Raw genomic sequence first — 24,098 nt, 5'->3', positions numbered from 1 at the left:
AACCGTCGTGAGCGCGCCCCTTCCTCAACCCACCTGTCCACCAGAAGAGGTATGTACCATGACCTGCCACAGCCATGGAAACCAGCGCGTTCACCTCAGATCTTGACAGGAAGTTTGCCTGACGCCAAGCTGTATCATACTTTCCGCCGAAATCCTCGCCTCCCTCGATACCTCCGTCGACCCCTGCGAAAGCCTATACGACTTCGCGAGTACGTCACCCTGCGCTCTGAGCGCTCCGTCGCTCTTTCACGTTGACTTACCTCGCATCATCTCGCGCAGCCGGCGGGTGGCGCAAGACGCACCATCTCGCGCTTTGGCGAGGTCGTGGTAAACAACAAACGAGTTATCAAGGCCATCCTCGACCCCGCCGTCGATGACGGTCCTCTCGCTGCCTCCGCGTTGATTCTGGACGGGGATGAGGAGGCAACGTTGATAGGCACGCCCGCGGACGAGATCTATGACGCGCTGATGCTGAAGAAGCTGCGCGGGCTGTACGGATCCTGTATGGACGAGGGCCGCCTGGACGAGGTCGGCGCCGCGCCGCTGTTGAAAATTACCGACACCGTTCGGAAGCTGTTCGATGGGTCCACCATGATCGTCGATGCGATCTCCGGAGGGGAATGCGGCCTCGGCAAAGAGCAGAACGGGAACCTGACCGCTGCCATCGCGTTCTTGCACTCGAGGGGTACGCAGATATCCGACTGCGCAATTTCTACCAAATGTCTGATCAGTGTACAGGCATCCCGGTGCTCTTCGATATGATCGCGGGAGAAGACGCCGGCAACGACCCTGATGCGATGACGCTTTGGTTCACGCAATCTGACTTCGGCCTGCCGTCCAAGGTACGCTGGCATGCTCCTATCTTGTCGTGTTATGCATTCACGCACATTACTGTCCTAGGAATACTTCCAGGAAGATAGCATCGTCGCTCTCTACCAGAGCGCTATTGAACGCCTGCTCGAATATCTTTATGAAAACGCGCCCTCCGCCTCCGCGTTCATCCCTCCGCCGCAGGGCAGCGTGGTCGTCAATGACGAAGCCGGGTCCAGCTATTCCTGGGCCCCTTGGCCATGGCCACGATGGGGTGACGATGACGAAGACGACCTTCCGCCGGAGCCGAAACCCATCAACTTCACCCAACTCACCGCTCATCGCCTTCGAAAAGCGGCTCGCGGCCGCGTCTCTTCCGCTCGACAAACTCTACCTAGATCCATTCGGGACGTACAACCCGACTCCGATCGCGAACCTGACCCACGCGCTACCGCAGGTCGCGTGGGGCAAGTACTTTGCGAGCATGACGCCGCGCGCTTACCTTGGGCTTGTGATCGTGACCTACCCTGCGTACCCTGCAAAGGTGGCTGCGATATTGGCCGAAACGAAGGGCGAGGTCGTCGCGGCTTATTTCGTGGCGCGCGCTGCGCGGGCACTCTCGCCGCACCTCGGGCACGGGACCGTTCCGTGGAAGGTAACGCGAGAGCTCGCCGAGGTACTGCAAGTGCGTCTTCATCTCCATGTCTGTTCACGATTCGTCATGCGGGTCTGACCCGTGTGCGTTGTTGGTAGGGCATCAAGAAGGGCGCGGTGGCGGACAGGTCAGAATGGTGCATCTCCAAGGTCGAGTCCGCGCTTGGCTTCGCGCTCGGGAGGTATTTCGTGAACGAGACGTTCACGGGTGACTTGCGCGAGAAGGTGACCAAGGTTGTCACGCACATTGTCGGCGCGTTCAAGAAGAAGCTCAAAGATATCGAGTGTATGGACGAAGAGAGCGTCAATGCCGCGGCCGAGAAAGTAGGCTGGCTCTGCGACGTCAGTTCAAGCATGCTAATTGAATGTATCAACCATACCTACGGCGATCAATAGGGTAACTTCACGTTGGCGGAGAATATCGCGGACAGCGGACTCATCCAGTCGTACCGAGCATGGAAGGCCCAGCATGCCGACTCGCTGCAAAACGGGAACGACCACCTACTACCTGGCCTGGCCTTTACGAGGTACGTTGCACCTCTGTATTACGCGTGGCCGTCTACATTCTGACAAGACGTGTTTCAGGGAGCAGCTGTTTTTTATCTCGTTTGCGCAGGCATGGACGCAAAACATCAAACCCGCCGCAGCTGTGCGTATACCTCCCATTCTCCGGACGATGCGTGTGCGACTGACCGCCCGTGACACAGGTTGCAGATGTCCGGGGCAATCCACACTCGCCCAAACGCTACCGCGTCGACGGCACCGTGTTCAACATACCCGAGTTCGCGGAGGCGTTCAATTGCTCTGCTACAGCTAAAGTGCGCACCCCCGTGTATGCATACTTCGGATGACGCGAAACTCCGTCGACTGACCGCTCCTCTTTGATACCACAGCTGAACCCGCCTGGTTCTCGGCGCTGCTTGCTCTGGACATGATTCACCATGGAACCCATCCCGTTGCCCTCGATCTTTGGTGTGCGCCAAAACACGTAGGCGAGCTACGAACCAGAAAGGGCCGTCGCAGAGTTGTTCAGGCGGGCCGTCCGCATCTCTCGAACGGTGATCGGGTCACGAAACATGGCTGTCCGGACGTGACCTCCGAGCGAGGTCAACTCAGTGACCCTACATCGTTCAGGATGCGGCCCAATGGTTATACAGCCAAGAGCAAGGTGTCCCTTATACGAGTCCGCTTATTCTGCAGCGTCGTAAGAAAAAAAATGAGGGCCCTCCGGGAAAATCAGCTATAAGCATATCAGTCGTGACCTCACACTCGGTTTTGCGTGCGGTGCCGGTTAAGCTACATCAGCGCTGCCTGCAGCCTTTCGTCACTGGTTTGTCGGGTATCTCGCTCCCCTGCATTTTCGCGCGTAGACTCCCCGAGCAGCCCTACCTGTGGATTTTTGGAGGCAAGCACGATGGTGCAAGAGGTTCTGCGATGAATGCCGCCATTTTCGACATATGAGTGGAAACGTTGGTCATCGAACGGCTGGTATAGGGGTCATGGCGACGACATAGTTCGGATTCCATCATGTTAACGTTGTTGTACGAGCGCCTGCAGAAGTTGGGCGCAAACACGACGGTGCAGGACTGTTATGCGATGTCAGGTGCCGCCGTTCTCAAGATACCGAATGAATCGTTACAGGTCTTTACTCAGTCGGCGATGGACACGAAAGAGCGTGGAATCTCGCGGAGTTGCGCGAGAGTAAGGCTCCAACTATATAGTATATGTATAGCTTCGAGGGTGTATATATATGGATACAGTCATTACACTATATGTACCGTATACATACAGTATATATACGGTTTCTGGGACAACCTACGACGTGCCATGTTTAGCGCGTTTGCGAGGAGGATCCGGGTCCTTCAAGTTCAACAAGCCACTCCGGATCCAGACCTTGGTCAACAAGGCTTGTTGAATAGTCTCAGCTCGGAGTGAGCTCCTAAGATCTGAGCATATGTGCCGCGACTTGGAAAATACACGTTCAACCGAGACACTTGTTGCTGGAATCGCGAGGAAGTCCCTGGCCATGCGGGAAAGGATGGGAAAGGCGTGCTGATTAGTCTATATGGGCAAGAACACGGTGTCAGGGCAGATCCGGAGATTGTAAGCCAAACAGTGTTTCGTGTACCTTCCACCATCCCAGCGCTCCGAATGAATCACATTTTCCTCCAGTGAACTTGAAGTAGCGTTCAAGCTCCTCTGCAGCGTCAAAGCGCGACTTGGCAGCGGGCTCATCGATGTCCGAGTCGTCGTCGTCAATATCGAAGGCATCCGATAGAATCGAAATGCTGTTGTCACTCTTCGACAGCAACTTCGGCACGGATTCTGGAGCTGGCGAAGTCGTTTCTGCTTGCGATGCAAGCCGTTCCTCGTATTCTTCAGCGATGTGTCGAACAAGAGCTTCCGCTCTAGCAATTGCATCCCGGTCATCGAGTTTTTTGAACCATTTCGACCGGTACTTTGGATGGAGAGCTGTGATGATAGGTCAACACACTATTAAGAACATTCACGCGGAACGCACCGGTTGCTATTGTGTAGAATCGATTTTTTCGAGCGATGGTGTAGTACTTGTCCAGCTTCGTAAGCGCCACGGTTGCCGCTCTGTGGAACTTGCTAGGAAGCTTGATATCTCGTGAAACAGTCATGAGGTGCGTGGTCATCTTCAAATAGGTAGGCAATGCAAATGGCAGCGTGGGTATTGATGCGCGCGAAAGCAAAAGTGTAAGCTCAGTGAACACCTGTTCACAAATATGGAGTAAGACGGACAGGACTCCAGGAACAATGGGGTAAATGAATATACCTCCAGGATATCACCAATATGCTTCAGCTCGATCCAATCCTTGTCAGTAAGTGTCACACCTTGCATCTCCTCTGTATCAAAGACCCAGTGCTTAATGGACTGCAATGTTGCAATGTGAATGTTGTCAGGATGAGTCATCACTATCAATCGAGCGAACGCACCTCTCTCAGCATTTCTGCTCGCTTGATCATGGCGTGCGTATAGTTCCATCTCGTTCTGATGTCTCGGATGACCATGAGTAGTGTAGAGACCTCGTCTTTCTTCTCGAGCTTCCGCTTCTCGTTGAGACGAGCCGTAGTCCTTCGGAATCGTGAACGTCTCTGCGGAGACGAAACAATTTTATTGCATATGAATCGGAGCTGAGGACAAGGATTTGAGTATATCAGAAGTATATCAGAAAGACGACAATATTAGAACAGATTTACCTTCTTCAACGGACTCAACAGTACAGCGTCGCTGACATCGTCAGGGTCGATGGCCGTACTGTCATCCGAGTCACAAACATCACCATTCTTCATAGCCTCGCGAGCTTCTTGAAGAAGATCTTGTACCTCCTCGTCGTCCTCAGGTGTATAATGAAGGGGAGCATTCGCGTCTTCATCAAACCAGTCCATGGTGTTTGGATCATCCGCTTCGTCGATGCTATGCAAGAATTTCTGCACGACGAGATTGATGACATGTGCGAGGCAGCGGATGTGAGAGTCTGGATTGAATGTAAGGCCATACTTTGCAAGAAGGCATCGTCCCGCGGTTTCGACCAGTACATCATTTACTGATGCATTATCTGTAGTCAGGCTTGCAAAGTAGAGCATGAGTTAGACTGGTATGAATGTCATATGCAAGAAATTATACAGTACTTATCTTATCACCACATCCCCTGGTCGAAAGCCCATTGACAAATGCCTTCCCGGCGTATGTGCCACGATGGTCCTTCTCACCCAAAAGCGGCTGAAAATCGACAACCCGTTCGATGAGATTCCAGTCCTCGTCAACAAATGAACCGACGGTGCATGCAAACGTGTACACCATTTGTCGGTTTGTCCAGGTATCTGTCTGGAACGCGATCTTCGACTTGACATCCTATTTAAGTCGTGAGTAAATATTGCGGGCGCGCCTCACAAGTGGAACAGAACATACCGCAAACTCACGGACAACCTTCCCATGAAGATCAAGGAATATGCGACCAAGTTCATTTCGAACTTGGGTGTCCGAAGGGAGTTGATAGTGGATCTTTAGGTACTTGAAAAGGGCCTTCAGAGTCGGTGCTTCGCCTGTTGTCCATGGAAGGCTCTCGTCAAGAATCCAGGCTGTGAATATGCGCAGAAACCCCTTCGCGGTAGGAACAACCGCCGGATTAAGCTCTCCCTCTCGTAGAAACTCAGCCATCATCCGACCAGCTTCCTGGAGGTTGATCTGGTCCCCAAGCTTCGGCTCTGAAGCATCTTGCCCTTGCACAAGATTGTTCTTTTGACATTGCTTGATATGCGTGGCGAGGTTGTTGAGGGCAGGGAGCGTTGGCTCATCGTCGAAACTCTGGTCTGCCCCAACAGTCCGAGGGAAGGAGCGGATACTGGAGCAATATGTCAGACGATGGCCTAGGTATAGTCAACCTACTCACCGCTTGCAACAGCGACACTTGAATTCCCAGCGAAGGCGCTGCCCGTCAACAACAGGAATGGGATCATAAAAATACTTCATGCTTGTGTTTGCCGGGCCTCGTCGAGCACCCAGAGCCTTCTCTCTCTCCTCAACATTGCGAATCGCAGTTTCGCCGTCCGATTCACTCCCAGACTCAAGGTCAGAGCCAGACTTGGCGTCAGACCTCCGGATCTCGATGTCCGCACGTTTCCGCTTCTGTGACATTAATTAGTACAGTAAGCATCGCAATAGTGCCCGGATACTGACCTTTCCTGCCATTGGCTGCGGATCTACAGCACTCTTCAGCTGCTTTCTTCTTGCGCGCGATTTCTTCTGTCGTCTAATGAGTAACAACACGACACTGTAGCAAGCATAAAATATGTACCTTTTTCTTACGCTCCTTCGTGTTCTCAGTGTCCGAAGGGATCTCGTTGCCGTCACTATCAAAGACTTCATGACACGGACTTGAGGGCTCCTTCCGGGTTTTCTTAGGCGGTGTATAGTCGGCATCTTGGGCGTCTTCATGGCTCTCGATAAACTCTACAGATCAGATTAGGATACCCGCCGCAAGATCGAATCTCATATGCACGCACCGGGTAATTGCTTTGCTCCAGGAATCTTCAAGGTCAGAGCCTTCTTTCTGGTTGCGAAGAAGTTAGCCTGATATTCATGAAGATAAAAAATGCGATGGACTCACTGTGTAAGAACTTTAAGCTCGTCAATAAGCTTGTCAAGCTTGGGCTGAACTGCAGTCCAAGGGTATTGCAGCTGGTGCAGGAGCATATCTTGAAGGTACGGCACCACAAGGCCCATGCCAAACTCGCCACGCCTGATCGGAAGCCGTCCGTTCTCCCGCCGGTCTTCTCCAAAGATTGCATCAAACCGGCGATTGAACACGGTCCAGAGGCCGTCACCATCGTTCATTTCTGGTTGGATGCTCTGAAACTTCGTGCAGATGAGGTCGGCCTGTGTTGCCAGAGGAACACTGGAAGGAAGAGAAGCCGTGAGTGCAGCGATGGTTGTAATCTTGTCTCGACAGATAGAAAATGCTTCGTCTGAGCTGGATTGTTCGGACATGATGGAGGTGAGTTTAACGCGAGCAGTAGCAACACCGTGCCCAACTGAGTCCATCGGGAGGGCTTTTATTCTCGGTGGGCGGTCACAGAAAGCCACATCGTGCTGGAAGTCCCCTGCAGTCCTCAAATTCTTCGCAAAGTCCAGTGGGACATGAACGAGCCCGTAGAAGACCTTGAGAACTTGATCTTGAGGCAGTCGCATGACATTCCTCGACGAAAGTAAGTTGTATGAATTGACACAAGGGATACACAACACAAGGCTGACGCTGGAAGACGACAGAGGGCGGATCCATGCACTTACATCATGTGGTGGTGGCATTGCGACGTGGGCTCAGGGCAATGGTGTCCTTGTGGAATCTACACAACGGAGCCGCAGTGGGGTTCCTCTGCAACCGTATATTATTCCATATAACCTATAGGAACCATGTATATACAGCACATCCAGGGAAGCTATACACATACGGATACACATAGGGTATTTACCGTATACATACGGTATATATATTGTACGGTTGGAGCCTTACGCGAGAGTCGAGACGCGTGCACATCTCGTCATAAGTACTCGTAGCGCGTGTTCCACAAGGCTCACGTCGGCTGCGCACACACGCCCTCACCATCCACCGCCATGGCGGAACCGCGGCCATCCACAGACGAGGGTATGTTCACTCATCTTCTTGCTTTTTCACCGAGGAAATCGTATCCGTGGCTCACGAATTGGATGAAACACCAGAGACCGCTCCTCTCCTAAACGATGGAACAAGCCCCGCCCACGAAGAACCGACTTTCGCTGAACGCGTCGCGGCCGTCTTTGATGAACCGCTCACCGCGTTGACCAAAGTCCTCATTGTTCTAGTCGTTCTCTTCTTGCTCCTTGCCTCGATCTTCATCGGTCTGTTCGCCGGCGCGCAACACAAGCTGAACACCGGCAAGGGCGATACCCCAGGAGAGAGCGTGACCACCACCGTGGTCACCACAGCGACAGCGACGACTACCGACGTCCAGACCACCACCATTAGCGCTCCCATTCCCGGGCCCACCGATGCACCAGAAGAGGTATGCGCCTTCGGCTTGGACGAACTCGGCATATGCTCATCTCACCTCTCCACAGAAAGTATGCCTCACGCCGAGCTGCATTACACTCTCCGCCGAGATCCTCGCCTCGCTCGACACGTCCGTAGACCCCTGCGAGAGCCTGTACGACTTCGCGAGTACGTCACCCTACCGCATCTGGATATGCTCAAGCCCGCGCTAATTTGGTTTCGCCCGATCCAGCCGGCGGATGGCGCAAGGCGCACCCCATTCCCGCAGGAAAAGGCAGCTTTGAGTCCTTTGGCGAGCTCGCGGTGAAGAACAAGCAGGTCATCCATGCCATTCTCGAGCCCGCCGAGGACACCAACTCTCTCGCCACCTCCGTGTCGCTCCCGGATGTGGACGAGGAGGCAGCCATGCTCGGCTCGCCTGCGGATAAGGTGTACGACACGCTGTTGTTGAAGAAGCTGCGGTGGTTGTACGGCTCGTGTATGGATGAAGACTACCTCGACGAGGTTGGTGCAGCGCCGCTGCTGAAGGTTACCGACACCGTCCGGAAGCTGTTCAACGGTTCCACGACAATTGTTGACGCGGCCTCCGCTGAAGAAGGCGGACTCGGCAAGGAGAAAAATCTGAACCTAACTGCCGCCATTGCGTTCTTGCACTCGAAGGGTGCGCATATACCCCCTCCCCCGGGCAATGGGCTGCGTGTCTGACAACTGAAATAGGTATCCCGGTGATCTTCGACGTGGAAGTCGACGGTGACGCCGGCGTCGACCCCGACGCGATGACGCTATGGTTCACGCAGTCCGACTTCGGCCTGCCGTCCAAGGTATGCTTACCCGCTTTTCTTGCCTCATTGAGGCGCTGTGTGCTCATGCGTCTCCTCAGGAATATTTTGAGGAAGACGATATCGTAGCGCTCTACCAGAGCGTCATCGAGCGCCTGCTCGAATATCTCTACCAGGACACGCCGTCTGCCTCCGCATCGCTTTCCGCATCACAGAGCAGCCTCGTCGTCAACGATGAAGCCGGCACCAGCTACTCCTGGCCGCCGTGGCCCTGGCCACCGTGGGGCGACGACGATGATGACGAAGACCTCCCGCCGGCGCCCAAACCCATCAACTTCACCCAACTCGCCGCCGACGTCGTCACCTTCGAGAAGCGGCTCGCGGCTGCCTCGCTCGCACTCGACAAGCTCTACCAGGATCCGTTCGGGACGTACAATCCGACACCCATCGCGAATCTCACGCTGGCGCTGCCGCAGATCGCGTGGGGCGAGTACTTCGCGAGCATGACGCCGCGCGCGTATCCCGCGATCGTGATCGAGACGTACCCCGCCTATCCGGCGAAAGTGTCTGAGATCTTGGCCAAGACCGAGGGTGAGGTCGTCGCAGCCTACTTCGTTGCGCGCGCCGCGCTTGCGCTCGCACCCAACCTCGGGTACGGGACCGTGCCGTGGAAGGTGACGCGCGAGCTCACCGAGGAGCTGCAGGTGCTATTATATTTGACCCGATGTCCCTGAACACGTGCTAAGATCCGTTTGCATGCAGGGCATCAAGAAGGGCGCGGTACCGGACCGATCGGAATGGTGCATCGGCAAGGTCGAGTCTTCGCTCGGGTTTGCTGCTGGCCGCTACTTCGTGAACGAAACGTTCACCGGAGACTCGCGCGAAAAGGCGACGAAGGTGATCACGGACATCGTCGGCGCGTTCAAGAAGAGCCTCGAGGATGTCGAATGGATGGACGAGGAGAGCGCCAAGGCGGCTGCCGAGAAGGTTGGTACAGGTATCACGACGATGAGGGGTTCAACGTGTTCTGATGAGCCTGTGATAACATAGGCGGACGCGCTGAGGGTGAAGGTCGGCTTCCCCATGTCACCGAACACGCTAGACCCGCGCTCGTTATATGTGTACTATCAGCTCGTGCGCGTGAACCAGTCGGACTTCTTCGGCAACATGCTCAACTCATAGTACGTCTCGGCCCTATTCTTCATCAAACAATCGGGGAATTCCCGCTGACGGTGGTCCTGTCTCAGCTCGAGCGACGTGTACAAGAAATGGCAGAAGCTTGGCAAGCGACGTGACCACGAGGAGTGGGAGATGTGGCCGTCGATGGTCAACGCGTATTATAACCCGCCCGGGAACGAGGTGCGCACAAACGTGGGAGATGTTGGAAAAAGAGTGTTGACCGAGCGTGACAGATCGTGTTCCCGGCTGGTATTCTTCAGCCTCCGTTCTTCTCCCAGGACTGGTACGTCTTGCCGTTGGGTGGCAGGATGTGACCATGCTTACTGACCGCTTTCCGACAGGCCTGCGTACATGGCATATGGCTCCTTCGGCATGGTCGCGGCCCATGAGCTTACGGTACGTCACCTCTCATGCAGTCCGTTGAGAATATCGATCGATAATTGGCTTGCACTAGCACGCGTTCGATTCGGCCGGACGAATGTACAACCAGCAGGGCAAGCTCGAAGAGTGGTGGACCAACGCGACCAGCGCGGCGTTCAACGAGCGCGCGGAGTGTATCTCCAAGCAATACTCGAGTAAGCAGCTTTTCCTCCACATTTCGATCATGCGATCGTTGACGACTTACCGTTCGCAGACTATACCGTGGACGACGGTAAAGGCGGCGTGGTCCACGTGAACGTGTGTTTTCGTCCCGTTCTCCGTCGCCAATCCGTCTGACTGACCTCGCCGACGACAGGGCAACCTCACGTCGGGAGAGAACATCGGAGACAGCGGTCTCATTCAGTCCTACCGCGCGTGGAAGGCGCAGTACGCCGACTCGTTGCGGAACGGAAACGAATATGTTCTGCCTGGCCTCGGCTTCACCAAGTACGTTTCCAACTCTCCGCCACAACCTCTTGTCTGTGTGTTGATGACGGGTGATATGCAGGGATCAGCTGTTCTTCATCTCGTTCGCGCGGACGTGGGCACAAAACATCAAGCCCGCCTCAGCTGTACGTATATCTCGTGATGAGCTCCAATATATCCAGCTGAAGGCTCCTGACACAGGTTGCACGCGTGCGTACCGATCCTCACTCGCCCAACCGCTACCGGACCGACGGTACTGTGTCTAACATACCTGAGTTCGCGAAAGCGTTCAATTGTTCTGCGAAAGCCAAGGTGCGTTCCAACTCCTTGCCTCAGATAGTGAACGCCTCAAGTGATTGCTTTCCTTGCGCGTTCATAGCTCAACCCGCCCGACTCGGAGCGTTGCTTGCTCTGGAACTAAACCAATTCCCGTCTCGCCGAAGGAAAAACCGAGAGTCGGAGCGAAGATCATATGCAGAGCCCCGCGGTGTAAGATATACAATACAAGGACATGCGCGAGCTGCATTTGGTTTGTACTACCGAAATATCTATAAGACACCTTTTGTGCTTGGCACGTCGTTCCCGCCTGTGCGCTCGATCGCTTGCCGGATAGCGATAGCGAGCGCCTTGAACGCGGATTCTGCCCTGTCGACGTTTCGATCTGTTGGTGAGCATACAGCAACGACAGAGTGGCAAAGGAAGAGATAACCCACCGATGGTGGTCGTTCTGGCCACGCAGCACGTCGACGTGGAGCGTCACGCCGGAGGCCATGGCAAACGAGTAGAAGATGTGCGGGAACATCTCGGTGGAGAGGTCACCGATCTTTTCTCGTTTGAGGCCAAGGTCGGTGAAGCAGTATGGACGAGAGCAGATGTCGATCACTGCGCGGGATAAGGCCTGTTCATTCGGAGTTCGTCAGTCCTACTGCGATGGCTGGTAACGGCGCATATATGCGACGATGTCGATAGACGGACCTCATCCAGAGGCGCGAAGCCCGTGCCATAGCGGCGGATCCCCCGAACTTCGCCCAGCGCCTGCTTGAATGCCGTGCCTAGAGCGATCGCGCTGTCTTGTGTAAACAAGACGACATCAGTTGGGAGGGCACGCAGAGCGGACGCGGAAAGGACATATCTGCTGTGTGGTGGTCGTCGATGTGCAGATCACCCTGGCACTTCATCGTGAGCGACATGCCGCTGTGCTTCGCGAGGGCATGATACATCTATATGTGCGCAAGTTCCACCACGTTCCCGTAAGCAGAAGGTCGAGATGCAGTGAGAGCATGAACGTGCATGGTCGAGGAAACCGATCCCGGTGGAGACATCGATGACCTGCGCGTTCTGGGTGCCCGGTTGGCAGTCGAGGTTGATGGAGACCTCGATCTGTGTCTCGGCCGTGTTGCGGGTGATGGTCGCCGTCCTGGCCGCCATTACGATAGTGGGGAATACGCTGTGCAAGGCCAGCTGCGATAGTTATGCAAACAGTCATGATGCTCGGCCGAACGAATGTGGTAGCTTGAGAAATTGTCGGAATAGGGGTTCACTTGCAACTCAGCCTTCGTCCCTCTCTGTGACCTTGGCTTGCTCGGGATCGCCGCAGATCAGATCGATATCATGTATTCAATCTGGACAGAATCAACATACATCGGAGCAAGGGCTGCGGACCGACGCATGTTCTACTAGCTACTCGCACCTCTACATGCACAGCTGTGGCCTTCAGCATTCATACCTTGACCTCCCATCGACGGTCATGACGTAGCACCTGGCTCGCATGTCACTGGCCAGTATAGGTTGTTCAAAGGATTGATGTGAATATTCAGATATATGTATACATGAGCCAGAGGCAGGCATCAAGATCTTCGGGAGGTATTGCCTTCGCGCATGCAAAAGCTTGTAAGTCAACGAGCATTCCAACAGAACATGCGGTACAAATATAGCGTCAGTCAAGCAAGATACTAAGGTGATGCTGAAGGGCGCGTTCAAGCGCTCCACTCCTTCTTCAGCTCGTCCGCCAACTTTTCCCCGATCATGATGGCAGGCGCCGCCTGCACACGCCCATCAGCACGATCGCACGCGCGTCAAGTAAAGGGGGGGAAAGCTGACCGTATGTCCCGCCACGAGGTTCGTGAACACGCTCGCATCCGCGACGCGCAGCCCGCGCACGCCGTACACCCGCAGCCCGTAATCGACCACGCCGCCCTTCTCGCGGCGCGCCATCCGGCACGTCGACGCCGGGTGGTACAACGTCTCGGTGCGCTCGCGCACGAGCCGCTCCAGTGCTTCGCCGGATATTTCCTTCGGTCCTTGCTTGGGGAAGAGGAGGTGGTTGTCGAGGAACGGGTCGGCCTCGTCGGTGTCGAGCAGCGGGGCGAGCGGCGCGGAGGCGGCGGCGCGGAGGAGCGCCCGCGTGCCACGGACGAGCACGGCGACGTCGTGGTCCGTCGCGAGGTAGTTCGGGTCGATCGTCGGGGCGTCGAACGGGTTGCGCGATCGAAGCGCGATCGAGCCGTGACTGGTCTATGACACGAGCCATAGAGGAGAAGAGAGAGCAGAGAGCGAAGTGAGCTCATAGCTCGAGCAGCAGAGGGGGGGGGATGAACGTACGGGGCGTAGAAGGACGGCGCCGAACGAGACGAGGTTGCCCTTCGGCACCTCACCGTGCCCGTGCGCGATCCATGCCATCGGGCTCGCGATCAACTCGAGGTCAGGCGCATCCTTCGCGCTCGTCGCGTCCTCCACCTCCGCCTTCTCATCCTTCTCTACCAGCCCCTCCACGCGCGCGTCGTCGCTCCGGAGGAACGCGGCCGCCTCCGCGACGTTGCTGGTCAGCGGCCCGGTGCCGCGCCAGCGGAACTGCCACATCGCTTTCGCCGTGCGCGCGACTTCGGAGAACGTCGCGGGCTTCTTGAGGTAGAGCAGGGAGGATGGCGGGGCCGGGGACGATCTGGATTCGCGGAAGCGGACGTTGACGACGATGTGGTCGAGGAGGTGTTGGCCAACGTTCGGCGCGTCCAGGACGACCGGGATGCCGTGCGAGGCGAGCTGGGCGGCGGGGCCGATGCCGGAGAGGAGAAGGATCTGAGGAGAGTGTACGGCGCCTGCGCTGTTGTAGCGAAATGTGTCGTCGTCAGCGATGGTTTGTTTTGTGCGTGAAAGAAAAAATTTAAGCTGACGAGAGGATGACTTCCTTCCGCGCGCGTGCTTGGAAGAGCGGCCCGTGCGGCTTGTTGGTGAACTCGACGCCGTTCGCGCGGGGCCCCTCTTTGCCTTCGTCGGCGCGAGAGAAGAGGACGCGTGTGACGCGGGCGCCGATCGCGACGGTCAGGTTGGGTCGCGCGAGGACCTGCGGGGTGAGGTATGCGGACTCAGTCGTGACACGGCGGCCGCGCGAGCTAGACAGAGAGGGAGGTCAGCTTATTGGAACTAATGGAACACAGTGAAGGAAGGAGACGGCGTACTCGGTGTAAGTCACTGGGGGGGAGGGAGACAGACGTTAGGTCGTGGGTATATCGCATACACGGTTCCTGCATCACTCACTGATCTAGAGGGGAGGGACGAAACTCAGCAATGTGCGGAATAGATGAGAATGGACACGCCTACCTTCGTCGCGCCTAGCGTACCCTTGTCCGTGTTCACGTCGGGGTTCTTCGGGATCCCGATCGCCTCGCAGGCGTCCACAAACCGACGCGCGACCTCGGAGTAATGTCCGAAGTAGCCCACTAGAGAATCATTCCCAGTCAGCTCGTCGTTACTCGTTCGCGCGGGCAGGATGCAAAGGGGTGTTGATCCACACCTTCGATAGGCCCGACGCTACCCCGCGCCTGGACGTCAACGTCGGGGAACACCTTGCTCGGCGTGAACTTTTCGAACTTGCGGAAATACGGTTTGACGTTGGCGTATGACCAGCTTGAGGAGTCCGGCACGGCCGGATCGACCCATTCGTCGTAGTCTGAGGGCGCGCCGTAATGGAACATCATCGCGTTGAGGGAAGAGCAGCCGCCGAGCATCTTGCCTATATGCACCTCGTAAAATGAAGACTAACAAGAGAAGAAAAAGGCGGAAGCACCTCGAGGCCAGTACTTGGGCTGGTTATAGCAATGCTTCTGCGGGACGGTGTAGAGGTCGTAGTCGTGCTTTGTGTGGAAGAGCCTCGAGTACCTGTGGTGCGCGGATTAGCTATGTGCATGGAACGACAGGACGCACGTACGCCATTGGTATGCGACTGAACGGTACATCGAGACCGCTATTAGAAGGTCGATGGTCAGCGTATATGCGCATAAACGCACGGACATCGGGATGTGTACCTGCCGCCAGCCTCAAGGAGCAACACGCTGACCGAGGGGTCTTCTGACAGACGCGATGCAAGAACGCATCCCGCAGTACCTGTGACCAAAGAGTTGAGATAGGGTTCCCCCCAACAACAATGCTGTCTGAACGACTACTCACCTCCGCCGATGATGACGACATCGTACAACGGTCCAACAGCTTCGTCCGGCGACGCGTCGTGCGCGACCTTCGAGCCTGCCTTGCCCAAGTCCTTGACGAGAAACCGCGCCCGGCCGTTACGACGCCTGTATCTCAACACGATGGCCAGCGCGAGGGCGACCGCCGACGCGAGCCTGAGCACTTTGCTTGCACGAGCCGAGAGCGCGAACATCATGGTAGGGGATCACGTCTGTATCAAGGGCGAGAGAAACGCTATGCCGTTATGTACGCCACGCACAGAGCCTATGTTTGAAATCATATGCATTCGCGGGAACCCCACTACCTTACTAGCGTACGAAGTCGATCATCGTCGCTGTCCAGCTGACCCAGGGCCGGCGCTTGTCTGAGTTCATACCGTGAGAAATGGCTGTGTTCATTGAGCGCTCATGTCTTCACGTGACCCGACGAGAAATCCCATCCCTCCAGCCGGGCAGCCTTGGGGTCGACATCGGCTGGCCGAGCTCCATCCTAATAGACGAAGGTCGACAGTCAACTAAAACATGTACGCCCGTCGGTCAGCCCGGATATTCCGCGCGCGGCAGCAGTGGCGCTCAGCTGCTACATCCGCCAAGTTCGCGAGCAGCGTGAGTGATTCTCTCCGCATCATACCCGTTCCGAAGATGAACGCATGTCCGCATACGCGCATATTGACCAACGCACCCAGTCTAACTCGTCGAACCAACCTGCGCCAGCCCCGGGGAAATGGGCCCGGCCGTCCCCCGTGCTGCCCCCGTCGCTCGGGAAGTGGACCCGCCCCGACCCGGCCACCCCGCCGTCCAGCGCAGCGCGGCCAGGCGCGTCAAGCGGCAGCAAGTGGGACAGACCGACCGACTCGACTGCCAGCAGCAAGTGGGATCGGCCGGCCAACTCTACCGCAGGCAGCAAATGGGACCGCCCCGCGGACCCAGGCGCCAGCAGCAAATGGGCACGACCCGCAGATTCCATCGCGGGCAGCACCAGCAAATGGGACCGCCCTGCCTCCTCCTGGGCGACTCCTAACCCTACCCGCGACCGCCCTCCTATGCCCTCCTCTTCTTCGTCCAATCCGTCGCGGCCAGGTGGCACACCCCCTCCACCGTCGACCTCCCGAGAGCGCGTCAACCCGGCCGCGTTCGTCCCTGGCGTTCCGCGCGCGGGCAGCATCTGGTCTTCCCGGCGCAGTCACGCGCCCCCCGAGCCCTCCACCTCCTCTCTCGACAATCTCGACAATCTGATTTGGGCCACCCCCTCCTCCGAGCAGGCGCCCAAGCCCAAACGGCAATCCATCGACCTGCTCAACGACCCCGACCCCGACCCGGCCCCGGCCCCCGTCACTGCCTCCGGCCAGGTCAGCGCAAGCCCGAGCGGACTCCGGCGCGAGCCGCTCCCGCATCTATCCCCGAAGCACCGCAGGGTAACCCCGGTCGAGGATGCCCCCCAATCTCCCGCCCAATCCGCCCAAACGCGAGACGCGAAGACCAACGGCGATTCGAAGACGTGGTCGCCCGCGCGCTACGCGGCCCTCGAGGACGACTCCGCCCTTACCACCACTTCGGACGCGCGGCGCCTGGGGCACAAGGAACGCGGGCACAAGCACCGCGGCTCCCTGCGCGCACAGGCAGAGGCGGAGTTGGACGAGGCGGAGGGCCGGGCTCGGAATAGGAAGGATAAGGACCACAGAAGTGCGGAGGCGCAGCGGAAGGAGAAGGAGAAGGCGAGGCGGGCGAAGGAGGTGTCGGTGGACGTGTTCGTGCCGCAGCTGTGCACAGTCGCGAACCTCGCGCGGCTGTTGAATGTCCGGCTGCGTGCGTGCTGCTCTCCCTTCGTTGTAACCCTCAGATGTACTGACCGCACATTGGGTTCACCTTTACAGCTACGCTACAGCGGAAGATGCAGGAAGCTGGTATGGCGGAAGAAGCAGCGCCCGAACACAGTATGTCCATGCTCTCCCTCAGCCAGTAGCGCTCGTCTGACACATGCCATTTTCGTACATAGTTCTGACCTCTGAATATGCATCACTCCTTGCGATGGAGTTCAACCGCAACCCCGTCATCAACGATGAAGCCGCTTTCGACATCTTCCCCGAGTACGTCCCCGTGCCCCCCTTGTATATACGCACCGCCATGTTGATGATGTCCGCCTGCAGACCGTCGACGGCGGACCCGGCGAAGCTCCCCGCGCGCCCACCGGTGGTAACGATTATGGGCCACGTTGATCATGGCAAGACGACGCTGCTCGACACGCTCCGGCATGCGTCCGTTGCCAAGGGCGAAGCCGGCGGGATCACGCAACACATCGGCGCGTTCTCGGTGCCCGTCAAATCCGCCTCCTCTTCATCGTCCAGGTAAAACACGTTCGCCTTGTCTAACGATCTCCTTCGCTGACGATTTTTTGATGTCCGCTCGCAGCGTCAAAAGCATCACGTTCCTCGATACGCCCGGACACGCCGCGTTCTCGGCGATGCGTGCGCGCGGCGCACGCGTGACGGACATCGTGGTGCTCGTCGTCGCCGCGGACGACGGCGTCATGCCGCAGACGCGGGAGGTGATCGACCTCATCAAGAAGGACGAGGGCAAGCTCGGCGTCGTCGTTGCTATCAACAAGGTCGACAAGCCCGAGGCTGATGTGGTGCGTCCTTTCTTTCCTGGGAGACCTTGCATAAATTGACGCTTGGATGGATCGGCAGGATCGGGTACAGAAGATGCTTCTCGCGGAGGGCCTCCAGCTCGAGGTCTTCGGCGGCGACATCCCCTCCGTAGAGGTCTCCGGCCTGACCGGCGCCGGGCTCGACCAGCTCGTCGAGACGCTCTCCGCGCTCGCAGAGATGCAGGAGCTTCGTGCCGAGCAGGACGGCCAGGTGCAGGGCCACGTGCTCGAGTCCAAGGTGCACAAGGGCCTCGGGTGCGTCCAATCTTCTCCCTCCCCTTCTATGCCGCACTCCTGAGCGCATCATCTGACCGTATTGCGCGCCACAGACCGGTCGCGACCGTACTCGTCCTCCGCGGGACGCTCAAGCCGGGCACGCACCTCATCTCCGGCCTCGCGCACGCGAAGGTGCGAGCGATGACGGACTCGGCGGGCAAGGCCGTCAAGGCCGCGCTGCCCGGGGCGGCGGTGACCGTGTCCGGGTGGAAGGAGCTGCCGTCAGCCGGGGAGGAGGTGCTGTCCGCGGGCGAGGGCGAGATCAAGCGGGCGCTCGCGAACCGGGAGCGGCGGGCGCGCGAGGAGCGCATGCTCGGTGACCTGGGCGCGATCAACGAGCAACGGCGGGTGGAGCGTGAGGTGAAGGAGGAGGATCAGGGGAAGGACGGCGAGAAGGACTGGGATAGGGAGAGGGAGAGGGAGAGGGAGAGGGAGGGCGGCCCCAAGGAGCTGAAGTTGGTGATCAAGGGGGACGTGAGCGGGAGCGTGGAGGCGGTCGCGGGCGCGGTGCAGGGGATTGGGAACGATAAGGCGGTGGTGAAGATCGTGTCGACCGGGGTGGGACCGGTGACGGACTCGGATGTGATGATGGCCAAGGCCGCCGAAGGTGGGTGTTCATTTTAGCCTTCGCAACCTCTGGCAGTAAGCTCACGGTGGCCTCTTCTATAGGTATCGTCGTCGCCTTTGGCGTGAACACCCCGCGCTCGGTCGAACAGACTGCGCACCAGAACGGGGTAGCGATCTACACCTCGGATATCATCTACCGCGTGATGGAGGAGGTTAAGAGCCGCGTGATCGACCTCCTCCCGAAGGTCGTAGAGCAGCGCGTGACGGGCGAGGCGACGGTGCTGCAGCTATTCGACATTCACCTGAAGCAGAAGAAGATCATGAAGGTCGCCGGGTGCCGGGTGGTCAATGGCGTATTGCAAAAGGACAAGATGGCGCGGGTGGTCAGAGGCGGTGCGACGGTGTACGAAGGTGGGACGGACTGTGATGTTCGACGGCGGGGACGATGCTGATTATTGCTCGTGGATATAGGTCCCGTGGAGACATTGCGGCACCTCAAAAAAGATGTTCAGGAGATCCGCAAGGGACTAGAATGCGGTATCAACGTCGGCGCCTTCGCCGACTTCCAACCGGGTGACCTGATCCAAACTTACGAGGAAGTCGTCAAGCCAGGCCAGCTCTGAGATGCTCAAAAGCGCATAGAATCAAAAGACGTAGATAATCACTGCTCAATGCTGCATTGTCGACAGACACATTGTCCATTACTCTAGACGCCACGCATGGCATAGAATACATTAGGCGCCTTTCCTATTTTCTTGCGCAAGGATCATCTCCTTCGCGCCGATGGTTCCTGTACGTCCCTGGACACCAAATGTCAAGGTTTCAGCGACGTATGTCGAACCGCTGGGCTTTTCTAGGAGACTCCAGCTGCGAGCATCCTGCTTCTTGAGCAAAACTTCAACCTAGAGGAAATCCGCGTAAGGGATGGGAGACAATCGAGGGAGACCGTCGACGGTACCTTGGTCCCGAAGAATTTATAGGAGGAAGCTTCGTGGTCGACGGGCCCGAATAAGTCTATGGACCGTCGGAAACGCTTGGCTTCCGGTAGTACGATGTCCAAGTGCAGCTACAGTTTCATGTCTTGGTTCAAGCCTCGAAGCTGAGGCGACAAGCGGACACACCTGTTGCTCCTCGATCTTCACGGTGCTGCGCTCCGGATCCGCCTTCTTCGCAAATACCGAGACATGTACCTCGCTGGGCGTCTGATAATGATCGATGCGACAGTCCGTGAGCTGCTCTTCCTGCAATTCAAATCGTGAGTGCCTTTCGTTGGGTGGATAGTCGACAATTGTACCGTCTGCGGTGACGTTTTGGGGACGAAAAGGTGCCTGCCCGTGTGACAGCCTTCAATCTTGAGGAACTCGTCGAACTCCAGGACGCGTCGCTTGCAGCACAAATAGCCCTGTGATTGCGCATGAGGTGACCGTCCCTCCGTGCTCGCAATGGTGGATCTACCTTGCTGCCTTCATGGAATATGGGCTTGCTTGAAGATTCGGTAAACAATGCAAAGTCGTGTGAGCTTGGTGACATACCGCTTTTGGGTGGAATTTGCAGACAGTTCCAGGACCATCACCAACGCGATGAGTAGCGTCATCCTCGTATACTATCGAGCAACCATTACGCTTGCACTTGGTTCCGGGCGCCACAGAGGCACTCAGATCGTCCTCCTCTATGACGGGTGCGGGAGCCGGCGCAGGCGGTGCGGTCGGGGCAGGGGTCGAGACAGTCGGGTTGAGCGACGTGCTTGCCATCGCCGCTGTCGCCGCTGCAACTTGATACGTCTCGCTGCCGTCGGAAGCGCCGGTCATGGTGGCATTGTTACTCGGCGCAGGCTTGGGAGGGTCCTCCTTGGGTTTAGCTTCGGTATGTTTGCCTCGAGTACATCCCTGGAAGATCGGTGATTGAAATGCTTACGATGACACACGTCGTCGTACCGTTATCTTCATGAAGTCATCGAAATCCAACACCGGTTTGTTCACATCCGAGCAGCACGACCACGATTTGAGACCTTCATTCGAGTTGGTACGTGGATCGATTGAGAGAGCTTAAAGACATCTTGATCGTTGCCCTCACCTTCGTGAAATACCTGATTTCAATTCAGCAAGCTCGTTCTTCATTCGCCGATTACGACGTTACTCACAGGGGCACCGGGATGGTACACGCATTCGTCGGGAGCATCTGCTGGATCGTAGTCCTTGTTGCAACCTCTGTTCTGACACTGCACCATGTTGAAACGCGTACAATTGTCGTCAGAGTCAAGCGTAATCCGAGTACATGCACGATATCTATTCAGCGGTCAAGAGCGAATCTGGTAGAAGGTTCTAGTGACGCTACTTGTCCAGCCATCTTGAACGTCACACGAGATCACGCTAGATTGTCACAGTCACCTCTACTAAGTACGACCGCAATGAAGTCTCCGTTCAAGGAGTTAATCGGTAAGCTTCAAGTCGAGTCTCGTCGCGATGTGTTTCATTCTGCCAGCCTCCCGCGCAGATTCCTAGCTTCCTTCATGTCCAGAAGCAGATCGTCGCTCTCGTAACGCACGGTCCGAGCGGCGCCGGCTCACCCATCCGATCCTCGAGGCATGATTGGCCTACGCACAGCCTACCCAGCTCGGATCACGGTCCCTTCTATGCCCACCACACCTCCCAGGGGCCTCCTTGCAGCCCAGATTCCCCGTCAGCCTCTCTGTACCGATGTCAGGTGCGACCCTGAGGGTGTGTACGACCTTGCGAGAAGCAAACCACATGAAGAGAAACACCGCGGAGATGCAGGAATTCATAACTCACGTATGTGTCGCCACCGAACCGTCACCGCGCTACGACTCCCTCCTCTGCGATGGCATATCAGATCCGGGGCTGTGGGCGCACTGTGTTCCCTTTCTGCGAAGTCCCCGCAGCAGACGTGATTGATATGGGGCCCTCGAATGGTATGTCGAATACCAGCCGGGGAAATCGGAACATGGGCCGGAATGTCGGATCCTTCGAGCGCGAAGAGCGATCGATAAAAGTTGAAGACACGTTTGCTTTGCACATCTCCACGATATGTTCCCAAAGAGGTTAGAGTAAGTGCCGAATATCGTCCGTCAAGTTTTCTTGGAAATCGGCATCGTTGGCGGAGACACTGAGGGAGGTTCAGGACATTCAGACGTCAGGGAGCGAGCGCACACCTGTGGCATCTATTTATGCACAAGATAAATTCAGAATCTGCTTCCTGAGACGCGTCAGAGGCAATGGCACGTTATAGGCCGTTCTACAATCGAGTCGTGCCGATCACATCAACTGGGCGACGTGAGCACAACCGGCGTGGTAGGACATCTCAAAGATGCTCTCTTCGGGACCCAGCGCCCTGAGAATGCACGCGAGATGAGTGACCCTGATGCACGCGTAGGACGCAGCTATAAACGCTGGGACGGCGAAGCTGACAGGCCACCAGTGTTCATGAGCCTTCGGAATCATCATCGAAGGCAACAGAATGAACGGCAGACAAAATAAGTGCTCACTGCGAATCACCGTTCTCGTGTCGATTTGCAGTCGCGATACTGAACGTTGAGTTCGTAAGCAGGGATTGGATTGATTCATACCTAAGCACGATCAATCACGCATATGCGCAGCATGATGCCCTCAATGGGGTGTGACGTGTGGAGTAAGATCGCCGTAAGCAAGCACGCCTTGAGGATTAGGGAGCAGCGGCGCAGAGGAAGGCGATCCGCTGACCACCCGCTGTAATGACACCACCGTGACCTGTTACAGTACGTTATGATAAACCCGGGCCAAACGCCTCAAATATCAGGAAACCCACGCCCCACGGGCCAACTCGCGCCAGGACGCGGAGGCAGGCGTGTAGGCGTCTCGAAACGCTGTCGCTGGCATCGTGGACGGCTTTCGGGTAGTCAGGGCTCTGAAAGAACGACCGTATGCCGTCATCTTCTAATTTGCGCAGCACTGCCGCCATACCAGGGTGCTTCATTGGAGTACCGGAGGTAACGGCTCTGAGCTTGGCCAGCTGGGCAGCTCTACGAGCGACGTCGAACGGACGCGTCACCACCTCATAGGAGACACCAGCGAAGACGCCTCCCGTCACCCTGATAATGTATTCAGTACTGCGACATCGTTATGATGTTTATGAGCGCCAACGTACAGGACCACCCCATGAGTGAGTTTCGGGGCATGTTGTGTCAAGAAGGTCCTTCGAACTTCCCGGTCTTCGGGATGTCGAGAAGCCTCCTGAACCAAGCGGCGGGCCTGGGCAGCTACTCGTCGTGTTTCTTCGAATACAGAGAAGAACACCGCGAAGCCTAAGGATGACATCGTCAGTCTTCGTAACGTGCTGTTTCGGGCCTCACTGACCACACGCATCCTTGACTGTTCCCCACGCCCAACCGTCCCAGCCCCGCCCTGCCATCTCTCCTACCTGCGGCAAATCCAAAAATATATGAGGGTGCTGCTATTCGTGGACGACGACATGGAATTACTACCTCCTTCATCCAGACACGCACTTCGCGCGCATCGTGTATCCTGTCCTGCTTCGTGGAAGAAGCCTGAGGTTCTGTCCTGCGGAAGACTTCCTTCCACGCATGAGACCAGCCATGGTTGACGGTGCCACCTTCAAGGACGAGTCGGACATTCTCCGCTGGAGCAGCCACCAAAGCTTGAGCAGCGCCTGCTATAGCTCCTGAACAGCTGCTAAGTAACAGAGGATGGGCGATATGATGCTCCAAGGCAGTGGTAGATTCCGCATAAGTCGTCCATAAAACGGTTCCTAGAACGGCATTCACTATAACCGGTGGTACAAAATGCTGGAGATATCGAATCAGACGATCGTGCGGCATATTATCTAGTGCATTTTTTTTACCTTTGGGATGACCATCAGCTGGCACCACATATGTAATATCAGTACAAGACCATGACCGATCAAAATAATTCGCCTCACGCCGTGGTTTCTAACCAGAGAAAGCATATACTGAGGAGTTATGGACTGTACCCCACTAGCGAGGGCTTGAGCTCTGAGAGTTTGCCATCCGTTCACTGCGCGACCAACGATCAGACAAGCCAGACCCGAGCAGAACTAGCGACAGGTTGCAGGAACCTTTGGACGGTCGAAAGAGTCTGACTGGTCGAGAGAAATAGAGAGCTAAGCTTCGAGTCGCAGTTCTAGCCAGTGCCGCATACACAGAATTTGTGGACTGCTCTCGGCTCTGAGTTGCATCCTGTCCCTGCATGAAAGCCCACCATGTCCAGGCAGTGGACGCGGAGGCGGACGACGCATGTGATCACGTGTCTGTAGCCGGCGGCCGACGCGTCGCGCGTCGGCAAGCGTCACCCTC

General features: G+C 56.8%; 7 protein-coding genes across 7 annotated transcripts; 3 read left to right on the top strand and 4 right to left on the bottom strand.

Annotated features, from left to right (window-relative positions):
* Nucleotides 1–58: 58 nt before the first annotated feature.
* On the top strand, nucleotides 59–2,315 carry PUNSTDRAFT_45270 (Metalloprotease; the record flags this gene model as incomplete). Its single annotated transcript, XM_007384808.1, has 9 exons — nucleotides 59–88; nucleotides 280–685; nucleotides 739–842; nucleotides 901–1,043; nucleotides 1,117–1,495; nucleotides 1,564–1,806; nucleotides 1,861–1,991; nucleotides 2,050–2,113; nucleotides 2,172–2,315. 9 exons carry the CDS (start codon nucleotides 59–61, stop codon nucleotides 2,313–2,315), a joined length of 1,644 nt encoding a protein of 547 aa, XP_007384870.1.
* Nucleotides 2,316–3,279: 964 nt separating this feature from the next.
* PUNSTDRAFT_70285 (uncharacterized protein) lies at nucleotides 3,280–3,516 on the bottom strand (the record flags this gene model as incomplete). Its single annotated transcript, XM_007384807.1, has 1 exon — nucleotides 3,280–3,516. A coding segment is annotated over one exon (237 nt), but the record flags the coding sequence as incomplete, so codon positions are not given.
* Nucleotides 3,517–4,264: 748 nt separating this feature from the next.
* PUNSTDRAFT_27160 (uncharacterized protein) lies at nucleotides 4,265–4,500 on the bottom strand (the record flags this gene model as incomplete). The annotated part of the gene is made up of 2 exons (XM_007384806.1): nucleotides 4,265–4,363; nucleotides 4,426–4,500. Coding segments are annotated over 2 exons (174 nt in total), but the record flags the coding sequence as incomplete, so codon positions are not given.
* A 3,100-nt stretch (nucleotides 4,501–7,600) lies between these two features.
* Nucleotides 7,601–12,247, top strand: PUNSTDRAFT_103869 (Metalloprotease; the record flags this gene model as incomplete). Its single annotated transcript, XM_007384805.1, has 21 exons — nucleotides 7,601–7,634; nucleotides 7,709–8,031; nucleotides 8,087–8,186; nucleotides 8,251–8,679; nucleotides 8,736–8,839; nucleotides 8,899–9,501; nucleotides 9,560–9,784; nucleotides 9,848–9,978; nucleotides 10,045–10,156; nucleotides 10,210–10,259; nucleotides 10,318–10,372; nucleotides 10,431–10,551; nucleotides 10,611–10,654; nucleotides 10,713–10,843; nucleotides 10,905–10,968; nucleotides 11,024–11,134; nucleotides 11,202–11,467; nucleotides 11,536–11,722; nucleotides 11,800–11,895; nucleotides 11,955–12,042; nucleotides 12,113–12,247. 17 exons carry the CDS (start codon nucleotides 7,604–7,606, stop codon nucleotides 11,241–11,243), a joined length of 2,676 nt encoding a protein of 891 aa, XP_007384867.1. The 3' UTR covers nucleotides 11,244–11,467; nucleotides 11,536–11,722; nucleotides 11,800–11,895; nucleotides 11,955–12,042; nucleotides 12,113–12,247.
* A 371-nt stretch (nucleotides 12,248–12,618) lies between these two features.
* Nucleotides 12,619–15,492, bottom strand: PUNSTDRAFT_103865 (alcohol oxidase). The gene is made up of 11 exons (XM_007384804.1): nucleotides 15,266–15,492; nucleotides 15,124–15,202; nucleotides 15,027–15,062; nucleotides 14,886–14,977; nucleotides 14,613–14,831; nucleotides 14,416–14,538; nucleotides 14,278–14,290; nucleotides 13,993–14,211; nucleotides 13,424–13,922; nucleotides 12,923–13,336; nucleotides 12,619–12,864 (listed from the first exon to the last, which is right to left on the bottom strand). The coding sequence occupies exons 1-11, from the start codon at nucleotides 15,477–15,479 to the stop codon at nucleotides 12,799–12,801; spliced, it is 1,974 nt and encodes a 657-aa protein (XP_007384866.1). The 5' UTR covers nucleotides 15,480–15,492; the 3' UTR covers nucleotides 12,619–12,798.
* Nucleotides 15,490–21,022, top strand: PUNSTDRAFT_53135 (initiation factor 2). Its single transcript, XM_007384803.1, has 18 exons — nucleotides 15,490–15,888; nucleotides 15,969–17,088; nucleotides 17,157–17,216; nucleotides 17,279–17,369; nucleotides 17,430–17,625; nucleotides 17,690–17,911; nucleotides 17,970–18,184; nucleotides 18,259–18,812; nucleotides 18,875–19,183; nucleotides 19,244–19,674; nucleotides 19,731–19,838; nucleotides 19,894–20,013; nucleotides 20,067–20,174; nucleotides 20,228–20,251; nucleotides 20,305–20,630; nucleotides 20,687–20,780; nucleotides 20,846–20,858; nucleotides 20,913–21,022. Exons 3-10 carry the CDS (start codon nucleotides 17,174–17,176, stop codon nucleotides 19,393–19,395), a joined length of 1,782 nt encoding a protein of 593 aa, XP_007384865.1. The 5' UTR covers nucleotides 15,490–15,888; nucleotides 15,969–17,088; nucleotides 17,157–17,173; the 3' UTR covers nucleotides 19,396–19,674; nucleotides 19,731–19,838; nucleotides 19,894–20,013; nucleotides 20,067–20,174; nucleotides 20,228–20,251; nucleotides 20,305–20,630; nucleotides 20,687–20,780; nucleotides 20,846–20,858; nucleotides 20,913–21,022.
* A 1,333-nt stretch (nucleotides 21,023–22,355) lies between these two features.
* On the bottom strand, nucleotides 22,356–23,993 carry PUNSTDRAFT_103860 (uncharacterized protein; the record flags this gene model as incomplete). Its single annotated transcript, XM_007384802.1, has 7 exons — nucleotides 22,356–22,856; nucleotides 22,913–23,069; nucleotides 23,122–23,185; nucleotides 23,247–23,570; nucleotides 23,627–23,644; nucleotides 23,705–23,799; nucleotides 23,861–23,993. 7 exons carry the CDS (start codon nucleotides 23,991–23,993, stop codon nucleotides 22,529–22,531), a joined length of 1,119 nt encoding a protein of 372 aa, XP_007384864.1. The 3' UTR covers nucleotides 22,356–22,528.
* Between the last annotated feature and the right edge of the window lie 105 nt (nucleotides 23,994–24,098).

This window comes from Punctularia strigosozonata (assembly GCF_000264995.1).
Source record: "Punctularia strigosozonata HHB-11173 SS5 unplaced genomic scaffold PUNSTscaffold_8, whole genome shotgun sequence".
NCBI classification, from domain to species: Eukaryota; Fungi; Basidiomycota; class Agaricomycetes; order Corticiales; family Punctulariaceae; genus Punctularia; species Punctularia strigosozonata.
The sequence above is the reverse complement of the archived record's forward strand: the minus strand, read 5'-3'. Positions and strand labels throughout refer to the sequence as shown.

Bases quoted from the DNA above. Each gene is read 5' to 3' on its own strand.
- PUNSTDRAFT_103865 (XM_007384804.1), bottom strand. From the start codon at position 15,479: ATGATGTTCGCGCTCTCGGCTCGTGCAAGCAAAGTGCTCAGGCTCGCG. The intron at 14,832-14,885 runs GTGCTTCCGCCT...AGGTGCATATAG, and splicing joins GCCCAAGTACTGGCCTCGAG to GCAAGATGCTCGGCGGCTGC. The intron at 12,865-12,922 runs GTCAGCTTTCCC...GGGCGTGTGCAG, and splicing joins ACCTCGTGGCGGGACATACG to GCGGCGCCTGCCATCATGAT.
- PUNSTDRAFT_53135 (XM_007384803.1), top strand. From the start codon at position 17,174: ATGCAGGAAGCTGGTATGGCGGAAGAAGCAGCGCCCGAACACA. The intron at 17,626-17,689 runs AGGTAAAACACG...ATGTCCGCTCGC, and splicing joins CCGCCTCCTCTTCATCGTCC to AGCGTCAAAAGCATCACGTT. The intron at 19,184-19,243 runs GTGGGACGGACT...TCGTGGATATAG, and splicing joins CGGTGCGACGGTGTACGAAG to GTCCCGTGGAGACATTGCGG.